Source organism: Salvelinus alpinus, chromosome 7, assembly GCF_045679555.1.
Source record: "Salvelinus alpinus chromosome 7, SLU_Salpinus.1, whole genome shotgun sequence".
Lineage (NCBI taxonomy): Eukaryota > Metazoa > Chordata > Actinopteri > Salmoniformes > Salmonidae > Salvelinus > Salvelinus alpinus.
In genome coordinates, this window is record NC_092092.1 from 61,682,335 (window position 1) to 61,704,998 (window position 22,664).

Here is a 22,664-nt window from a genome sequence, read left to right on the forward strand (position 1 = left end):
AAACAAACCGTATTAGATTATGAGAAAATGAGGTCCAGAATGTTTCAAAAGTAGTAGTTAATGAGAAATAAGGTAAAACATGTTTCAATAGTAGTAGTTAATGAGAAATAAGGTAAAACATGGTTTAAAAGTAGTAGTTAATGATAAATAAGGTAAAACATATTTCAATAGTAGTAGTTAATGAGGAAGGATGTCCAACGTGTTTCAAAAGTAGTAGTTAATGAGGAAGGATGTCCAACATGTTTCAGAAGTAGTAGATAATGAGAAAAGAGGTTCAAAATGTTTTCTAAAAGCAGCTTGCTTTTATTTCTATGCATTCAAAATCACACAAATACATCTAATTAAAACATGATGAAGTTACAGAAAGAAATAATGTGCTACAGTTCCCCATTTAAAAAGCCTTACTAATACACAGTATGTGTTATAACATTTCTTCACTGGGCCGATAGACAGGTCAGAAAACGTTGCACATATTCACTTAGTTTGTTGTACTTTAAACAAAAAGAGGTCGATAATAAGAAATGAGGTCCAGAATGTTTAAAAAGTAGTAGATCATGAGAAATGAGGTCCAGAATGAGGTCATGTACACCTCTCTTTATATCTCTCTCTCTCTCTCTCTAAAGTTTTCATTGGATTTAAAAAAAAATATGATCTCTGTGTGAATTCTTTCTATATAGAATAGGCTACTTTATTGAAAATAGTTTGAAAACCAACAAGCAATTCATTTTTAATTGCTTTTTATAATAATAATTGCTTTATCACCTAAATAAATACATGTTCAGATCACAAATGCAGCTGACAGTACTGTCATGTTTCTGGTGGTATACATTCTCTTTATATGACACAGTATTTATGATAGTCATTATGGTATTGCCCTGTAGATGGTCCAGTCTGTTTGTGGTGTGTAGTCAACTCCTCTGTGCTTGTCTTTTGCCATTCCAAATATCTCATTTAGAGTTAAAGTTAGTTAGAAACAGTTAGAAACAGTTAAATTGTCACTCCACAGTGAACCAATCCCCCAAAAAAACAATCCTAGTCAAACACATTTTCTATTGGCGTCATCTATAATTCATGACATCATCTATACATTATTGGAATCAGTTATTATGCATTACATCGTTGGTTGCATAAACCAAAAAACAACAAAGTAGCCTTTGTTACAGAGGCTACAGAGCATATAAAGAATGGAATCAGGCTAACATATAGAGGCATCAACCCATTTCTTTGACAATAGCATTTAAGGGAATATATCTGACCTGTCCACAACATTTTCTGTGGTCCTCATCGTTAATTCAGTTCACAAACTAAAGGTCTATAAAAACTCTCACCTTAATTTTCAATGGAAAAACGTTTTCCCACCCAAGGCCACCATTAGGAGGCTCACACTGAAGACATGACCTGTATGGTGTAACATTGTTTCTCAACCTTTCTTGCACCAGTTAAACTAGCACTTGAGACGAGCAACAGACACAGCTGTATAAAAGGCATAGTGTTTACTAAATAACTTACAGTGTAGATTGACATGAACCTACCACAGGGCTCAGTCTGTGGTGCAGAAATACAATGTTCTCACAGACTAAATGTAGTGTGACAATTTCTTCTGTATCACATTTCCTCTTTCAGCCCTCATGTGAATCTAGTCTCAAGATCTCTTGTTCACTTGTGTGTGTGATGTATCTTACTTCTTGTTGTATCTTATTTAGTGCCTTATCGTAGATAACATTTTCATGCATTGGTCTTTGAAATAAAGAAGTGAGATCAAGACTGTGTTCAAACACTTCCTTTTTCATCCCTGAAGTGACACAATCTATCACGTGTTTTGCTCAAACATCCTAGTCACACGATGTGGCAGGTTAATTGAGTTTGGAATCTGAATTTGGGATTTGTATAGTGAATCTACAGTTGTAAACACATATGTTCTGTTATAATCTCCACCCGGCACAGCCAGAAGAGGACTGGCCACCCCTCAAAGCCTGGTTCCTCTCCAGGTTTCTTCCTAGGTTTTGGCCTTTCTAGGGAGTTTTTCCTAGCCACCGTGCTTCTACACCTGCATTGCTTGCTGTTTGGGGTTTTAGCCTGGGTTTCTGTACAGCACTTTGAGATATCAGCTGATGTAAGAAGGGCTATATAAATACATTTGATTTGATTTGATATCAGTGGTTGGCCATTGTGAAGACAACATGCTTGTGGTGTTTGGACTCCTGGTGATGTTAACTGGACTCTCTAATCGTAAGAGGCTACGGTTGTTTATCTTTGGAGGTCATGCATGTTCTAACAATAAGGCTGTGTTATAAAGGGTAACTGAATAATTACAGCAGAGTACAATGCTGTGTTATTATGAGGAGAAAAGAAACATATACAATTAAATGTAATAGGCCTATCACAGAGCATATCATGTTTGATGGATTTAATACCTCACAAGCAGCTGAAATTATTTACTTGTAAAATTAGATATTTGTTTACCCCTTAACTTACCAGGTAAGTTGACTGAGGACAGGGGGGATTAATGAGCCAATTGGAAGCTGGGGATGATTAGGTGGCCATGATGGTATGAGGGCCAGATTGGGAATTTAGCCAGGACACCGGGATTAGCACACCTACTCTTACGATAAGTGCCATGGGATCTTTAGTGACCACAAAGAGTCAGGACAATTGTTTAGTGTTCCACCCGAAAGACAGCTCCCTACACAGGGCAATGTCTCCAATCAGTGCCCTGGGGCACTGGGATATGAATATAAAAATTAGACTAGAGGACAAGGTGCATCCTACTGGCCCTCTAACACCATTTCCAGCAGCATCTGGTGTCTCATCCAGGCACCAACCCTGATTAGCTTTAGAGGCAAGCCAGCAGTGAGATGCAGGGTGATATGCTGCTTGGCAATTCATAATGTCACAAACTTTTATTAGAGTTTCAGATGAAGAATAACAGTAATCACTATCAACAAAAGTGTCCTTTTCCCCTCCTTTCCTCAGGCATGGAGGAGAAATTCTGTGATGCTAGACAGAACATGTCATGTCACGGAGCTCTGGGAGAAACTGTCTATCTTCAGCTGATGAATAATGCCACAGGGTCTGAACTAATATTAAAAAAAGACCCCACTGATGCTAGTTTAAGGATATTCAGCATGAAAAACAACACAGTGAGATTCCATGACTCCATTAAAGCTAGATCAGGGTTCTTTATCAACAACGGGACATTTAAGACATCTAACACAGAAAAGAGTGATTCTGGTGAATATGTCTTAGAATTCTATTATTGACATGGAAAACGTTTGAGCACCGGAGGAGTACAACTGATAATTGGAGGTGAGGAGCTAAAAGCTCATATCTCTTTGCCAAATAAGAATCTTCCAAAGAAGCTAAAAGGCTTCTTGAATGTTGACATGCATTTGTCAGGGACTGTGTCAAACGTGGACTAATGATACATATATGATCAAATGTGTTTTAGGGTGTAAAATGCTCCTTTGACAGCTTACATACATTAACCCTCATGCTTCTCCCCCATTTCTCTCCACCTTATCATGCAGGAGGATCTTATGGGACTGTCATAGGGTCACTAGTAGCTGTGGTCCTGGTCTTAACCGTGGTGATGGGAGCTTACTGTATTCACAAGAGGAAGACACCTTCACAGGCTCCAGGTCAGTGCTGTGACAGATCTAACAAACAAAGATTACTTCCGGCGCCGACAGAGATGGCCGCCTCGCTTCGCGTTCCAAGGAAACTATGCAGTATTTTTTTTTTTTACGTGTTATTTCTTACATTGGTACCCCAGGTAATCTTAGGTTTTATTACATACAGTCGGGAGGAACTACTGAATATAAGAGCAACGTCAACTCACCATCATCACGACCAGGAATATGACTTTCCCGAAGCGGATCCTGTGTTTTGCCTTCCACCCAGGACAATGGATCTGATCCCAGCCAGCGAACTTAAACAACGTCGCCGTAAAAGGGGCAAACGAAGCGGTCTTCTGGTCAGACTCCGGAGACGGACACATCGCGCACCACTCCCTAGCATACTACTCGCCAATGTCCAGTCTCTTGACAACAAGGTTGATGAAATCCGAGCAAGGGTTGCCTTCCAGAGAGACATCAGAGACTGCATCGTTCTTTGCTTCACGGAAACATGGCTCACTCGAAAGACGCTATCGGAGTCGGTGCAGCCAGCTGGTTTCTTCACGAATCGCACAGACAGAAACAAGCATCTTTCTGGTAAGAAGAGGGGCGGGGGGGTATGCCTTATGATTAACGAGACGTGGTGTGATCATAACAACATACAGGAACTCAAGTCCTTCTGTTCACCTGACTTAGAATTCCTCACAATCAAATGTCGACCGCATTATCTACCAAGGGAATTCTTCGATTATAATCACTGCCGTATATATTCCCCCCCAAGCAGACACATCGATAGCCCTGAACGAACTTTATCTGACTCTATGTAAACTGGAAACCACATATCCTGAGGCTGCATTCATTGTAGCTGGGGATTATCTGAAGGCTAATCTGAAAACAAGACTCCCTAAATTCTATCAGCATATCGCTTGCGCAACCAGGGCTGGTAAAACCCTGGATCATTGTTATTCTAACTTCCGCGATGCATATAAGGCCTTCCCCCTGCCCTCCTTTCGGAAAAGCTGACCACGGCTCCATTTTGTTGCTTCCAGCCTACAGACATAAACTAAAACAAGAAGCTCCCACGCTCAGGTCTGTTCAACGCTGGTCCGACCAATCGGATTCCACACTTCAAGACTGCTTCGATCACGTGGATTGGGATATGTTCCGCATTGCGTCCAACAACAATATTAACAAATACGCTGATTCGGTGAGCGAGTTCATTAGAAAGTGCATCGGCGATGTCGTACCCACAGCAACTATAAAAACATTCCCAAACCAGAAACCGTGGATTGATGGCAGCATTCGCGCGAATCTGAAAGCGCGAACCACTGCTTTTAACCAGGGCAAGGTGACCAGAAACATGATCGAATACAAACAGTGTAGCTATTCCCTCCGCAAGGCAATCAAACAAGCTTGCGTCAGTATAGAGACAAAGTAGAGTTGCAATTCAACAGCTCAGACACAAGAGGTATGTGGCAGGGTCTACAGTCAATCACGGATTACAAAAAGAAAACCAGCCCCGTTGCGGACCAGGATGTCTTGCTCCCAGACAGACTAAATAACTTCTTTGCACGCTTTGACGACAATACAGTGACACTGACACGGCCCGCTACTAAAACCTGCAGACTCTCCTTCACTGCAGCCGACGTGAGTAAAACAATTAAACGTGTTAACCCTCGCAAGGCTGCAGGCCCAGACTGCATCCCCAGCCGCGTCCTCAGAGCATGCGCAGACCAGCTGGCTGGTGTGTTTACGGACATATTCAATCAATCCTTATACCAGTCTGCTGTTCCCACATGCTTCAAGAGGGCCACCATTGTTCCTGTTCCCAAGAAAGCTAAGGTAACTGAGCTAAACGACTACTGCCCCGTAGCACTCACTTCCGTCATCATAAAGTGCTTGAGAGACCCTACCTGACACCCTAGACCCACTCCAATTTGCTTACCGTCCCAATAGGTCCACAGACGACGCAATCACAACCACACTGCACACTGCCCTAACCCATCTGGACAAGAGGAATACCTATGTGAGAATGCTGTTCATCTACTACAGCTCAGCATTTAACACCATAGTACCCTCCAAACTCGTCATGAAGCTCGAGACCCTGGGTCTCAACCCCGCCCTGTGCAACTGGGTACTGGACTTCCTGAAGGGCCGCCCCAGGTGGTGAGGGTAGGTAACAACATCTCCACCCTGCTGATCCTCAACACTGGGGCCCCACAAGGGTGCGTTCTGAGCCCTCTCCTGAACTTCCTGTTCACCCACGACTGCGTGGCCATGCACGCCTCCAACTCAATCATCAAGTTTGTGGATGACACTACAGTGGTAGGCTTGATTACCAACAACGACGAGACGGCCTACAGGGAGGAGGTGAGGGCCCTCAGAGTGTGGTGTCAGGAAAATAACCTCACACTCAACGTCAACAAAACAAAGGAGATGATTGTGGACTTCAGGAAACAGCAGAGGGAGCACCCCCCTATCCACATCGACGGGACAGTAGTGGAGAGGGTAGTAAGTTTTAAGTTCCTCGGCGTACACATCACGGACAAACAGAATTGGTCCACCCACACAGACAGTGTTGTGAAGAAGGCGCAGCAGCGCCTCTTCAACCTCAGGAGGCTGAAGAAATTCGGCTTGTCACCAAAAGCACTCACAAACTTCTACAGATGCACAATCGAGAGCATCCTGTCGAGCTGTATCACCGCCTGGTACGGCAACTGCTCCGCCCACAACCGTAAGGCTCTCCAGAGGGTAGTGAGGTCTGCACAACGCATCACTGGGGGCAAACTACCTGCCCTCCAGGACACCTACACCACCCGATGTCACAGGAAGGCCATAAAGATCATCAAGGACAACAACCACCCGAGCCACTGCCTGTTAACCCCACTATCATCCAGAAGGCGAGGTCAGTACAGGTGCATCAAAGCAGGGACCGAGAGACTGAAAAACAGCTTCTATCTCAAGGCCATCAGACTGTTAAACAGCCACCACTAACATTGAGTGGCTGCTGCCAACATACTGACTCAACTCCAGCTTACTTGTATAATGGAAATAAATGGAAATTGATCAAAAATGTATCACTAGCCACTTTAATGCCCAAATGCAGCTATTTTATATCAATATCAAATCATTTCTGGGTAACAATTAAGTACCTTGGCATTAAAATGGGCAAAAATAGTGTTTTAGCAAATTATTATTTCAAAAAGAAGAATTTTGCTAGGACAGTCTGGGAGTGGTCTGAGTGGAAAGTGGACAACTGAAAACTAGCTGTTATTGGCAGAGAGGTTTGGAACTCTTCTGTTATTGGTCTATTAAACAATTTACCACATGGTGAGGTCACCATGGAAAGCTGAAACTCCTGCCCAAGCAAACCTGCAGAATAGAAGGTCATGTGTAGATTGTATTTTCAACCAACAACTATCAGGAAATTATATTTTCATACTTTTACAGTGTCATTTTCATCAGCTGTTGTACAATATGATATAAAACACAGCAAAAACGTGATTTGGACTGCACTGGGCCATTAAGTAGGCTTTTGACCCTCAAAGTGTAATTGTCTACAAATGATTTGTGCAGTAGTCAACCCCCCTCCAAACACTCCTGTCACATCTCCCCAGTCCACACAGATGCTGATGAGAGTCCAGAACTGGAATATGCTGACATCAATATTCTAAAGAAGATGGAGAAACACAGGGAGATTCCAGAGGAGGTGGGGTATGGACAGGTTGTAGTGTTGAAGGGTTCCAGACCAACCACAGAGGGAGACAGACCTGAGGGGCAGGAGGAGACTGTGTATGCTGGAATACAGCTTGACCAATGAGAGAGATTCTTCCATGTAGGCCGGGATGTGAAGGGTTGGTCTTTAGACATGGTATTGAAGCTTTGTTGATTCATTTGTTACTGTAAATAATTGTATCTAACTTTCCCATATTTCTGTACATATTTTTATGAAATGTATATAAACAACTAAACTGGCTGTAGTGAGTCATTCTGTTATTGATTGAACGTGTTGTTTGCCGTTAAAGTCTAAACATACACATACTATCCATTTCCATCTACAACATGTTATTACACAGTAGTAATAGTTGTAACAGTAGTACCAGTAGTAACATTGGTTACAGTGGTAACAGTGGTAACAGTGGTAACAGTTTTAACAGTGGTAACAGTAGTAATAGTGGTACCAGTGGTAACAGTAGTAACAGTAGTAACATTGGTAACAGTGGTAATAGTGGTAACAGTTTTAACAGTGGTAACAGTGGTAACAGTAGTAACAGTAGTAACATTGGTAACAGTGGTAATAGTGGTAACAGTTTTAACAGTGGTAACAGTGGTAACAGTAGTAACAGTAGTAACATTGGCAACATTACTAACAGTGATAACAGTTTTAACAGTGGTAACAGTAGTATCAGTAGTAACAGTGGTAACAGTTTTAACAGAAGTAACAGTAGTAACAGTTGCAGTAGTGGTAACAGTAGTAACAGTGGTAACAGTAGTATCAGAAGTAACAGTGGTAACAGTAGTATCAGTAGTAAAAGTGGTAACAGTTTTAACAGTGGTAATAGTAGTAACAGTTGCAACAGTGGTGACAGTAGTATTGGTGGTAACAGTGGTCACAGTGGTAACAGTAGTAACGGTGGTACCGGTGGTAGCAGTGGTAGCGGTGGTAACTGTAGTAACATAGGTAACAGTGGTAACGGTGGTAACTGTAGTAACGGTGGTAACAGTGGTAATAGTGGTAACAGTTTTAACAGTGGTAACAGTAGTAATAGTGGTAACAGTAGTAACCGTAGTAACATTGGTAACAGTGGTAACAGTTTTAACAGTGGTAACAGTAGTAACAGTGGTAACAGTAGTAACAGTGGTAACATTGGTAACAGTAGTAACAGTGGTAACAGTTTTAACAGTGGTAACAGTAGTAACAGTGGAAACAATTGTAACATTATTACCAGTGGTAACAGTAGTGTCAGTAGTAAAAGTGGTAACAGTTTTAACAGTAGTAACAGTAGTAACAGTCACAATAGTGGTGACAGTTGTAACAGTGGTAACAGTGGTAACAGTAGTATCATTAGTAACAGTGGTACCCGTTTTAACAGTGGTAACAGTAGTAACAGTTGCAACAGTGGTAACAGTAGTAACAGTAGTAACAGTGGTAACAGTGGTAACCGTTTTAACAGTAGTAACAGTTGTAACAGTGGTAACAGTAGTAACAGTAGTAACAGTGGTACCAGTAGTAACGGTGGTAACAGTGGTAACAGTGGTGACAGTAGTATTGGTGGTAACAATGGTAACAGTAGTAACAGTAGTAACAGTGGTACCAGTAGTAACGGTGGTAACAGTGGTAACAGTGGTGACAGTAGTATTGGTGGTAACAATGGTAACAGTAGTAACAGTGGTAACAGTAGTAACAGTGGTAACAGTAGTAACATCGGTAACAGTGGTAACAGTAGTAACAGTAGTAACAGTGGTAATAGTGGTAACAGTAGTAAACGTGGTAACAGTGGTAAAAATAGTAATAGTAGTTTTGGTGGTAACAGTGGTCACAATGGTAACAGTAGTAACGGTGGTACCGGTGGTAGCAGTGGTAGTGGTGGTAACAGTAGTAACGGTGGTAACAGTGGTAATAGTGGTAACAGTAGTAACAGTAGTCACAGTTGTCATTCACCGCAGAAGTTTGTAATTGAGAAGATGTCCCTGTGGTGTCAATTCTGTTAAGCACAATCCTCACTATTATTGTCAATGGCAGAATGGGTCTGTTTTCTAAAGCACATCTTATTTTGCATCCATTTAGAAACCCAATTCAACAAGGTTTGAGCCCCACAAAGAGTTATATAAATCCAGTCCATTATGAATCATGTTACTGTGTCTAGCCAACAGCTTCAACCCAAAAGGAATCAGTTGCAGCCGGTTGAAGACGCCAGAGAGTTACATACCACTATTAGGGAAACAATGGACTTTGATCTGCTGGTCCTCTCTGTTTCACTTCTTATTTCTCTCACCTCTCCTCTCAAATACCTGTTTTTCTATTTCTCCCTCTCACTTGTTCATTCCTCCTGCTCATGGTCTAGTGCTAATGTCTTAGCTGCCAGAGAGAAATAAAAATGTAAATGATGTCACAATTTGTAAATGTTTTACCGACAGATTGAATATCATTATAGAATATTAATAAAATGCATTCTCCAATTGAAATGTCTGCCTATGCCCACACATATTGTATATATTTTCTTTAATTAACAGCGGCAAGAGGGGATTGAGCTGTAGCCTCTACAAGAAACGGTAAGTCTCTAGTATAAACATGGGGGGCTATTCAAGATTCAAAATTATGTCACGTTTGACGCTTTGGAGTGTCAATGGACTTTAGGGGTTTATTTAAGTTCCATAGTCTAGAAAAGTATTTATCTGGAGACATAATATTACATATCCTGAGAGGATGGAGGGAAACCTGTTGGAGTGATCTTGACCTGATATAAATATCACCTGCAGAGATAGAGCACGTTATGTACTCGCCTATGGTTATAACTAGTTTAACTAGGTATGCCTGTCTAAAAATAAAAATTACCTTACATACAGTGCCTTCTGAAAGCATTCAGACCCCTTGACTTTTTCCACATTTTGTTACGTCACAGCCTTCTTCTAAAATGGACTAAATAGTTTTTCGTCATCAATCTACACACAATACCCCAAAATTCTCAAAGCAAAAAAAGGTTTTTAGACATTTTTGCTAATTTATTAATATCACATTTCCATATGTATTCAGACTCCTTACTCAGTACTTGAAGCACCTTTGGCAGCGATTGCAGCCTCGAGTCCTCTTGGGTATGATGCTACAAGCTTGGCACACCTATATTTGGGGAGTTTCTCCCATTCATCTCTGCAGATGTTCTCAAGCTCTGTCCGGTTGGATGGGGAGTGTTGCTGCACAGCTATTTTCAGGTGTCTCCAGAGATGTTCGATCGGGTTCAAGTCCTTGGCTGTGTGCTTAGGGTTGTTGTCTTGTTGGAAGGTGAACTTTTGCCCCATTCTGAGGTCCTGAGCGTTCCAGGGCAGGTTTGCATCAAGGATCTCTCTGTACTTTGCTCCGTTAATCTTTCTCTCAATCCGGACCAGTCTTCCAGTCCCTGCCTCTGAAAAACATACCCACAGCATGATGCTGCCACAACCATTCTTCATTATAGGGATGGTGCCATGTTTCCTCCAGACGTGACGCTTGGACTTCTGGCCAAAGAGTTTATTATTGGTTTCATCAGACCAGAGAATGGTCTGCGAGTCTTTAGGTGCCTTTTGGCAAACTCCAAGCGGGCTGTCATGTGCCTTTTACTGAAGAGTGGCTTCCGTCTGGCAACTGTACCATAAAGGCCTCCACAGAGGAACTCTAGAGCTGTCAGAATGACCATCGGTTTCTTGATTAAACTACACATATGTTTGATTCATCACAAAACCGGAGAGCAATATCTGTCCAGTCAAGTCTACAAAGCAAATAATACATGTAACAAACAGTTATATGACCTGCAACATGGTCAAGCAAATACATTTTTTCAACAAAGTAATTTTTTTTCATCAGTTTACTAAACAACTACATATTTAGAACCACAGAGTTACCGCAAGTCAACACAAAGATAACAGGAGCACTGCCTCCGCTATTCAAGCACCATTTACATTTAAACATTTAAACATTTAAACATTGTCACGATGTGCCCGGTGTGTGAAGTGGTTCAAACTACAATTACAACCACAGGACAAGACCAGAAAACCTGGAAGCTGTCGCTACATGTTGAAATGGTTGGTAACTCTACCAAAGCACAAGACCAGAGAATGTGGAGATCATTCCCAAGTTGAAAATGCTAAGAAATCTACAAAAGAAAGAAGAATTAATCAGGTTGCAGCTGTTTAAGTACTTTAGTCTGGTAAACGCAACTGATCTAAGAACATGTATGAATAGTACTCTGACGTATCCATTATAAAAGTACGGAAGACTTTGATCTCTGGTGGACCCAACCAGAGACTTTCTGTCAACAATCTAACCAGCAGACGGAAGGGCGATCACAGAGAGGGACAACAAAAGCATACACTCGTAAATATGTAAATTGCAATTTATTTTCGATGAGCGGTTGTTCATGTTAAAAGTTTCAGCATTTCCATGAGTGTAGTGTACGTACGGTGGTCCCCTCTGAGTTTCCCGCTCTTGAGCTGGCCCCACCGCTTTCCTTTGTCTACCAAGCTGTCATATCGGCTTAGCCCACTAGGGACTTTTCAGTGTATCATGTCATTAACCAATGTATAAGTATTGTGTGTGTGTTTATGCAATTCTGTGATTGATTAGTTCGTTAGTAAATAAATAATTAAGCCAATTTGTGAATTGCTGATTCATGATTTATGATGCAAGGGTTCGTGCAGATATCCAAGGGTTTGCAACATTCAGGAATGAGATTGATGAGGTAATAATACATTAGTAGAAGAATATAATCGATAAGATATGAAAATATCTGAAGAGTTAATTAGGGAAATAGAGACTCTATAAACATTTTCCCGTGGTGCCCCGACTTCATAGTTAATTAAAGTTACATGATTAGTTTAATCGCGTAAGGAATATTTACACACAGAGAATTGATTTGATAGTATAACAGTCTTCACATTTAATGATAGTCAACACTACATCAAATCAACAAGGCTATATATGCTAAGTTTAATACACTGAAAACAAACTTAAAGATACCACAAACAATTTAGTCCAATCAATGTTGCAAAATATCAAATCAAGTCAAATTGTATTTGTTACATGAGCCAAATACAACAGGTGTAGTTGACCTTACAGTGAAATGCTGAATACAACAGGCGTAGTAGACCTTACAGTGAAATGCTGAATACAACAGGCGTAGTAGACCTTACAGTGAAATGCTGAATACAACAGACGTAGTAGACCTTACAGTGAAATGCTTACTTACAAGCCCTTAACCAACAATCGTTTAAGAAGTTAAGAGAAAAAAATATGTGTTAAGTAAAAAGTAGATCAATAAAAAATAGAAAATAAAAGTAACAAATCATTGAACAGCAGCAGTAAAATAAAAAGCGAGGCTATATACAGGGGGTATCGGTACAGAGTCAATGTGCGGGGGCACCGGTTAGTCGAGGTAATTGAGGTAATATGTACATGTAGGTAGAATTACAGTGACTATGCACAGATTATAAACAGAGAGTAGCAGCAGTGTAAAAGAGGGGTCTGGGTATCCCTTTCATTTGCTGTTCAGGAGTCTTATGACTTGGGGGTAGAAGCTGTTAAGAAGCCTTTTGGACCTCGACTTGGTGCTCTGGTACCGTGCGGTAGCAGAGAGAACAGTCTATGACTAGGATGGCTGGTGTCTTTGACAGTTTTTAGGGCCTTCCTTTGACACCGCCTTTGACACTCACAACTGTCTTGGTGTGTTTGGACCATGATAGTTTGTTGGTAATGTGGACTCCAAGGAACTTGAAGCTCTCAACCTGTTCCACTACAGCCCCTTCGATGAGAATGGGGGTGTGCGGCCTTCCGAGTAGCGCAGTGTTCTAAGGCACTGCATCGCAGTGCTAGCTGTGCCACTAGAGATTCTGGGTTTGTGTACAGGCTCTGTCGCAGCCAGGCACGACCGGGAGACCCATGGGGAGGCGTACAATTGGCTCAGCGTCTTCTGGTTTAGGGGAGGGTTTGGCTGGCAAGGATGTCCTTGTCCCATCACGCACTAGAGACTCCTGTGGTGGGCCGGGCGCAGTGCACGCTGACACGGTCGCCAGGTGTACGGTGTTTCCTCCGACACATTGGTGCACCGTGCTTCCAGGTGAAGTGGGCATTAAGAAGCAGTGCGGCTTGGTTGGGTTGTGTCTTGACCTTCGCCTCTCCTGAGCCCGTACGGGAGTTGCAGCGATGAGACAAGACTGTAACTACCAATTGGATACCACGAAATTGGGGAGAAAAAGAGCTAAAAAACATATTATAATAATAAAGAGAATGGGGGTGTGCTCGGTCCTCCTTTTCCTGTAGTACACAATCATCTCCTTTGTCTTGATCACGTTGAGGGAGAGGTTGTTGTCCTGGCACCACACAACCAGGTCTGTGACCTCCTCCCTATAGGCTGTCTCATCGTTGTTGGTGATCAGGCCTACCACTGTTTCGTCATCGGCAAACATGATGATGGTGTTGGAGTCGTGCCTGGCCATGCCATCATGAGTGAACAGGGAGTACAGGACGGGGTGGCTGTCCATGGACCTGATTTCTCTGTGTGTGTGCGTGCGTGCGTGTGCGCAAGTAAAAACATTTTTTTTACTCACTACATTTAGACTAGTTGAATTCCAATGCCATCCTCTTTTTCATGTTGGCAAAACAGTTTATGGCTCTGTCATACAGTACACCTTTAGTTTTAGTTGTCAAAGGCTCCCTAGCTAAAATGCTTGCTAACCTAACTTCCTCGCATGGGCAACAAAGAACCAAAGTTAGCTAGCTAGGTTAGCTAGCTAGTTAACGTGAGCCTACTAAGCTACATATAGGCTACATATTAATCTTTAATCATCACAGGCCAATGGCATAACATATTAATTCATGTTTAGATCAGAATCACCTTCAAAATCATTGGCCTGTACAGAGAATTAAGTCAAAACTATAAGTCCAAATCCCCCTCTCCATCCATGGCTTAGGAAAGGGCTGATTTAGCAAGCTAGCTACTGCAGGACGAAGCAGACGAGAAACAGACACCTTTTTCTGAAAATTATGTTTTGCTTAGGAAGTGATTTGATTGGTCTGAAGCCATATACAAACTGGCCTCCCTTGGGGGGGCATTTTGCTGCGCTAGGACAACCCACAACTCAGCTCAGCTCAATGCTGATTGGCTAATTATTTTAATATTGTTTTTATCAAGGGAGGCCAAATTCTTGCTGGAATCAATCAAATGCTATGGAGGCAACATCTCATACTCTTTTGTTCCAGTCAGCATCAGATACATAGTCTAGACATAATGAGACAGAGGGGTGCTATTTCCCTCGGTCTGATGATTTCTCCGGTGAGGTTCAGCCACTTGCGAGTTGACGAAAAATTATGAAATCACAGAGAGAGACCAAAGAGAAATGATTGTATTATTGGTCAAATATTCTCTTGGCATCCATGAACACCCTAATGACCTCCAGATCCAGCAATCATACCAAGGGCTTGACTAACAGCACTACTACTAACGCCAATCAGATAATGATCATTATTATTAATAGTAATGAAGGATTTTACGGCCCTTTATGTAGTCTCTATGCTGACTCTAAGAAAGAAAGGGAGAGAGATGTCAAATAATTTATTAGGATGTGTAATTATGTTTTGCTGGTTACTTTATTTAAATGTTATACTATCTCTCTTCTGTCCCCCAGGACCAGGGTAAAAAGGTATTTTTTCCCCCCAACTTGCTGAAGTCCTAATTCTGCTGACAGTCTGTCTGGGATCATACATGAAGAAAACCTGTCATCTGAAGGTATTTTGTTTGATAAGTTTATAATTGGTGTCTGTCTGTCTGTAAACCTTTTGTTTACGATATCCTCTTAGTGAAACTTAAAAATAAAATAAAAAGTTAAATAATATCTGTATTTAGTCCCCATTAAATGACTGTCTCTACCCACTGTCTATTAACTTTTCAAATCAAACAACATCTATAAACTTTTCACATCTCAGTTACTATTTCATTTCTGTTTGTTTTTGATTTCTTACAGTCCTCAAATGTGTGCCATGCACCTTACCCAATGTTACATCAACATCAGACTGGGTGATCACCACGGAAGACCAAAACAGCAAGGCAACCATGCCAACAGCACAGCAATTTCCTTATGTATCTGTAAGTTTTAGATAGCTCAAAATAGTTCATAAGAACAGTTATTAAAATGTATTGTTGACATCCGGCCATGTCACTAAAAGATAAATATACTTGTAGGTTCATATTGGTCACTTAACTACGGTGACCTACTGTTTACGGTATATAAACTGTGTCTGTTTCAGCATGACAATGGCCCCGTCCACAAAGCGAGGTCCATACAGAAATTATTTGTCGAGATTGGTGTGGAAGACTGGCCTGCACAGAGCCCTGACCTCAACTCCATCAAACACCTTTGGGATGAATTGGAACGCTGACTGCGAGACAGGCCTAATCACCTAACATCAGTGCCCGACCTCACCAATGCTCTTGTGGCTGAAGGGAAGCAAGTCCCCGCAGCAATGTTCCAACATCTAGCGGAAAGCCTTTCCAGAAGAGTGTAGGTTGTTATAGCAGCAAAGGGGTGACCAACTCCATATTAATGGCCATGATTTTGGAGTGAGATGTTGGACGAGCAGGTGTCCACATACTTTTGATCATGCAATGGGGTGATTTGGTACGTCCTGCTCTTACTCAGCAAATTTTTTTCCTTCAAAGCAATGAAATGTTAAAAGTAGCTTTTTGGGAACTTAGCATCTCTCTCTTTCTGTCTCTCTCATTTTGAGGCATCAAGTTCTCGCAGACTAAATTTAGTGTGACAATTTCTTCTGTATCACATTTTCTCTTTCAGCGAATGTGTGAATCTAGTCTCAAGATGTCTTGTTCACGTGTGTCTGTGTGTTGTATCTTATTTAATGCCTTGTCGTATACAACATTTTCATGCATTGGTCTGTGAAATGAAGAAGTGAGATCAAGAAATGTGTTCAAACACTTCCTTTCCCCTCCCTGAAGTGACACAATCTGTTGCGTGTTTTGCTAAAACCTTCTAGTCACACGATGTGGCTGGTTGATTTAGTTTTAAATCATTATTTGGAACTTCAATAGTGAATCCACTGATTGTGATGTTTGGACTTCTGATGATGTCAGAAGAACTGTCTAATGGTAATCTCTTATATGTGCACTTTCTTGCACATTTTTTTTATAAATGCTGGGCCTCGAGGGACCCACTTCAAGCTAATGTGCAGTCATTTTGACTGCAATATTCTAGTATAGTAATTAATACACTTCATATGCAGTTAATTCGGAATAATTCAGAACCCTTTCTTTTCTCTACATTTTGTTATGTTACAGCCTTATTCTAAAATTGATAAAATTATTTTTTATCCTCATCAATCTACACACAATAACCCATAATGACAAAGAGAAAACAGGTTTTTAGCAAATTTTATTAAAAAAATAAATAAATACGTATTTACATAAATATTCCAACTCTGCTATGAGACTCGAAATTGAGCTCAGGTGCATCCTGTTTCCATTGATCATCCTTGAGATGTTTCTACACCTTGATTATAGTCCACCTGTGGTAAATTCATTTGATTGGACATGATTTCGAAAGGCACACACCAGTCTATATAAGGTCCAAACAGTTGACAGTGCATGTCAGAGAAAAAAACAAGCCATGAGGTCAAAATAATTGTCCGTAGAGCTCCGAGACAAGATTATGTCGAGACACAGATCTGGGGAAGGGTACCAAAAAATGTCTGCAGCATTGAATGTCCCCAAGAACACAGTGGCCTCCATCATTCTTAAATAGAATAAGTTTTGAACCCCCAAGACTCTTCCTAGAGCTGGCCGCCCGGCCAAACTGAGAAATCGGGGGAGTAGGGCCTTGGTCAGGGAGGTGACCAAGAACCCAATAATCACTCTGACAGAGCTCCAGAGTTCCTCTGTAGAGATTGGAGAACCTTCCAGAAGGACAACCATCTCTGCAGCACTCCACCAATCAGGCCTTTATGGTAGAGTTTCCAGAAGGAAGTCACTCCTCAGTAAAAGGCACATGATTGCCCACATGGAGTTTGCCAAAAGGCACGTAAAGGACTCTCAGACCATGAGAAACAAGATTGAACTCTTCGTAACGTCTGGAGGAAAGCTGGCACCATCCCTACGGTGAAGCATGGTGGTGGCAGTATCATGCTGTGGGGATGTTTTTCAGCAGCAGGGACTGGGGAGACTAGTCAGGATCGAGGGAAGGATGAACGGAGCAAAGTTTGATTTTCCGTGTGGCCCAGCCAGAGCCCGGACTTCAACCCAATCGAACATCTCTGGAAAGACCTAAAAATAGCTGTGCAGCAACGCTCCCTATCCAACTTGACAGAGCTTGAGGGGATCTGCAGAGAAGAATGGGAGAAACTCCCCAAATCAGGTGTGCAAAGCTTGTAGCATCATACCCAAGAAGACTCGAAGCTGTAATCACTGCCAATGGTCCTTCAACAAAATACTGAGTAAAGGATATGAATACCTATGTAAATGTGATATGTCAGTTTCTTATTTTAAATACATTTGCTAAAATAAAAATAAAAAACTGTTTTTACTTTGTCATTGTTGTCACGAACCGGCTCAAAGTTTGTAACAAAAAGGGAGACAATGTGGAGATAAGGAATAACAAAATATATTTATTAACTGAAGTAAACTAAATACAATTAACAATGGTGTGTGTACTCAGTAATCAGTAGTGTAAGTGAGTGTTTGCATGTATAAATGTGATAATGAGGGGTGTTGAAATGTGCCCAAACAAACAAACAAAAATGCCACAACCAAAATCTATCAGTGTGTCTGCATGGAGAGAGTCTCCTCAATGAATGGGGAAGTGGTGTATTTATCCTGGGACACACCCGGGCCCAGGTGTATGCCATGTCGCTGACAACCCTCCCAGCTCCGCCCTCCGACATCCTAATAAGGAAAACAAGAGCAAAGAGAAAGAACACAGCAGACAGAGTGGGAGGGTCGTCACATTGTGGGATATTGTGTAGATTGATGAGTATTATTATTTTTTAATCCATTTTAGATTAAGGCTGTAACGTAACAAAATGTGGAAAAAGTCAATGGGTCTGAATACTTTCTGAATGCACTGTTTAATTAAATGTAAAAATGTATTACCTTTGAGTGTGGCATGAACACAACCAGTCTTGATGTATTCATCTGATTGCCAAATATATCACCTCAAAACTGTCACGTTCGTTTGTAGAGACGGACCAAGTTGCAGCGGATGTTGAGTTCCACATAATTTATTAAAAGTGAAACTTAGCAAAACAAACAATAGCACAACGAACCGTGACTACAGCGGTGCTACGTGCACTAACTCATAAACAATATCCCACAAACACAGGTGGGGAAAATGCTACCTAAATATGATCCCCAATTAGAGACAACGATTACCAGCTGCCTCTAATTGGGAATCATACAAATCACCAACATAGAAAAAACAAAACTAGAACCCCACATAGAAATAATAAACTAGACTAACCCCCCAGTCACGCCCTGACCTACTCCACCATTGAAAATAAGGGCTCTCTATGGTCAGGACGTGACAAAAACGTAGGTTACCTTTGCATGTTCGTCCAAAATAATTCCATCATCTGAACAGTGCACTCTGCACCCGCCAACTATCCTTCAATTCGCAAGTGGCTGAAACTACTATCGCCCCTCTGTCTTTATCTGAGATTGATGCGTCTTTCTATCGGCGGGCGTCTCGGTCCAATAAATTATTAATAGTAAAATATTTTATTTGGACGGGAAAGGAGGTACCGTGGTCAGGGCCAGGCCCCTTAAGGCCCGCCCATAACGGCCCTAGCGGCCCTGAGTAAGAGGCTACAGTTTTCTTCGTTCTGTGATGCATATATGTTTGTCTATGTGTCACACCCTGGTCTGTTTCACCTGTCTTTGTGCTTGTCTCCACCCCCCTCCAGGTGTTGCCTATCTTCCACATTATCCCCAGTGCATTTGTACCTGTGTCAGTTGCCAGTTCGTCTTGTCTTGTCAAGCCTACCAGTGTGTTTTTCCTAGTCTCTGTTTCTAGCCCAACTGGTTCTGACATGTTCTGCCTGCCCTGACACTGAGCCCACCTGCCTGACCATTCAGTCTGCCCTGACCTCGAGCCTGCCTGCCGCCCTGTACCTTTCGGACTCTGACCTGGTTAATTAACTTCTGCATGTCCTCGACCTGCCTATTGCCTGCCCCGTGTACTTTAATGCATATCAAAGACTCTAACCATCTGCCCCCTGTGTCTGCATCTGGGTCTCGCCCTGTGTCGTTATTCTATGTAGGTCATGTACATTAGAACAACATAAATTGTGTGTATCTGGATAATTACAGCAGCATACAATACTATATGTTACTGTCATTAAGGTAAAAAAAAAAAAAGCAATTCCACTTGTGCAGTGGAAGTACTCTCAGACCATGAGACACAAGATTATCTTGTCTGGTGAAAACAACATTGAACTCTTTGGCCTGGACGAAACCAGGCACAGCTCATTACCTGGCCAATACCATCCCTACGGTGAAGTACATGAAATGTACATGAACAACCCAACAACTAAACAGTATACACCGGCCGTAGTGAGTCCTTCTGTTATTGATTGAACATGTTTTTTACCCTTTAAAGTCTAAACATACACCCATACTAACCATTTCCATCTACAACATGTTATTGTGTCTAGCCAACAGCTGGAACCCAAAAGGAATCAGTTGTAGCCGGTTGAAGACACCAGAGAGTCACAAACCACTATTAGGGAAACATTGGACTTTGATCTGCTGGTCCTCTCTGTTTCACTTCTCATTTCTCTCACCTCTCCTCTTCTCAAATTCCTGTCTTAATATCTCTCTCTCACTTCTTCATGTATGGAGTGAAAGAGCCTACTAATTGTGAAGAAGGTAATGTCTTCATGTCAGTGTTGGACAGCAGTGTGTGAGAGCTGACCACTGCCCTGACAGAACCAATGAGTTATTTTCTCAGGCGCCAACATCTCTAATTCACATTCAAAAGTGGCATAAAGTTTCAAATTTTTGACATCCTGTCTAAATCCATCACACAGGAGACATGAAGCCAGCCTGTTTATACAATGAAGAAGTGAAACTGTGACGTGACTCTTCCTCTTTCCTCTGTCAGAACCTATGATTAGGGTCAAAATTACACTTCTTCTTTTGCTTGTCACAAACTGGGTGAATTATTCTGAGTAGCAGGAAAAGCTATCTCTCATACTATCCTTACATTGGTTTTGTTTGTACCGTAAAACATTACGAGGTTATGGAAATTCAGCTCTGAATAGAAAATAGAGGACTTTGTTGAAGTACCCAAGTTAATTTGATAAACTGAGACCCTGCGTTGTGAAGAGACATGGAGGCTGTTTTAGGACTGTTGGTGATCTCAGCAGGAGTGTCTCATGGTAAGAAACATCTTTATGTGTTGGATTCCCTCTTCTTTTATGCAGAATATAATATCAGGAGTCTTGTATATCACGTAGCAGAAATGACGGATGATGATAGACAATATTCAGAACACTGTAGAAGACAGTTGTCTCTTTACTCATTGTCCCATAATAATGATCACTGACTTAATGATCCCTATTATGTTGATGCTGTTGGTTTGGTTGTACTGTTAGTGGCTTGTATCCTCGTCTGTAAAATGATACATGACTTGACCTGGGTTAGAACAGTGATAGTCACTACAGTGTCTTTTCTTCTTGATCTTCAGGCTTGGAGACTTCCTGTGATGGTAGAGAAAATGGATCTCAGTGTTATGGAGCTCTGGGAGGAACTGTCTATCTCCAGCTGGTGACTGATGCCACGAGATATGATGATCTGTCATTTTATAAAGGCCCAACTGGTGCTAAAACAGAGATACTCAAAAGGAAGAAGGACAAAGTGGTAATAAAAGACACCCCCATTAAAGACAGAGTACACTTCTTTATAAACAATGGGACATTGAGGTTAAATAACACAAGAAGGAATGATTCTGGTGAATACCTGCAAGAAACATTTAATTTATTAGGGATAGCACTAGAGACCAGAGGACTACAACTGTTCATCGAAGGTAAATAACTAACTTACCAAATAATTACTACAAATGACAAGCTCTACATATTGCTCTGGCTAAACTACACATATGTGACTACCTAATAATACAAATGATGAGAAATGCATTTTATGTGTAACCATGGAGTCATTTTTATTGTCATAGTCTACTGTAGTTGGTACATAGAGTCATAACCACATCCATCAACATTAAATCATCTGTTGGTTATTTGAAATGCAGTCATTGTGTGTCATGAATCTGCTGCTCCTGTTGACTACAGTAGTTTCTGTGGCTTTCAAGAAGAATGGCTGGTGTTGTGTTCTAATGTGTTTTGCCCTCTTACTACAGTTACGTATCCTTCTTCCCCCACAGCTCCAGTGTCCAGTCCTCAGCTGTCCTCTGAGTGTCTGTCCCATGGAGAGATGAGGGTGTCCTGCTCCTCTGAGGGGGATGGTCCCCAGTACAGCTGGACTCTGGATGGACAGACGCTGAGAGACTCTGAGACTTCTCCTGATAACGAGACAAACACCATCACTCTGAAGAAAGGCCTGTCAGTAAATCTCACCTGTACCGTTAGAAACAACATCAGCACTGAGACTGTCAGCAGGAGAATCTCACACTGTCCAGGTAATCTACTGTTCAATTTACTTTGTTAAAAAAACATTATGATCAACAAAATCAATGATTGATGATAATAGTAATGATGGTTATAATGATAAATGACAAAACTTTAAACTTAAAAAATGTACAATGAAAAATGATCTGTTTCGAAACAGCACTATCCATTTACATGTAATTCAGATACGCATGTGATTACTGTTGTTTGGATTGCCTACAGGGCTGATATATGTTAACTGCACCTCATCCAACGGGACAAAGATATCAGAGTGGGTGAATGCCACTGGTAATACCCTGTGTGTTGAGCCTACAACAGTGGCGACTGTGACTGTGGCCCTCCCCAGTAAAACCTCCACTGGTAAGGGCCCGGGGCATGACACCCTAATGACCTCCAGACCCAGCAATCACACCCAGGGCTTGACTAACAACACTCGTACTAACACCACTCAGACCTTTTGGATTTTTAGTAAGTGATCATGCTTATTCTGATGTATTATTGGTGTCGTTATCATTATTACCATTATTATGTTTTTACAATGGAGCAATCTTCATTCTTATGTGTTGTTGTGTCTGCTTCCTCTCTTAGCCACACAGTACATAGGGATGGCAGCAGGGTCTCTGGCAGGAGTGGTCCTTGTCTTAGTGATGGTGTTGGCAGTTTACTGTGTCCAGAAG

At 41.6% G+C, this 22,664-nt stretch overlaps 1 protein-coding gene across 3 annotated transcripts in view; it reads left to right on the top strand.

Annotated features, from left to right (window-relative positions):
- Positions 1 to 20,496: 20,496 nt before the first annotated feature.
- LOC139581438 (uncharacterized) overlaps positions 20,497 to 22,664 on the top strand; it is a 16,534-nt gene continuing 14,366 nt past the window's right edge. For 2 of the 3 annotated variants that reach the window (XM_071411199.1, XM_071411200.1), the window contains exons 1-5: positions 20,497 to 20,742; positions 21,051 to 21,389; positions 21,744 to 21,998; positions 22,210 to 22,455; positions 22,576 to 22,664. The exon at positions 22,576 to 22,664 is cut by the window's right edge and continues 28 nt beyond it. In XM_071411199.1, coding sequence (XP_071267300.1) covers positions 20,694 to 20,742; positions 21,051 to 21,389; positions 21,744 to 21,998; positions 22,210 to 22,455; positions 22,576 to 22,664 — 978 coding nt within the window. In that variant the 5' untranslated portion in view covers positions 20,497 to 20,693. The remainder of the gene's footprint in view (positions 20,743 to 21,050; positions 21,390 to 21,743; positions 21,999 to 22,209; positions 22,456 to 22,575) is intronic. The other variant, XM_071411201.1, reaches the window with a different exon arrangement.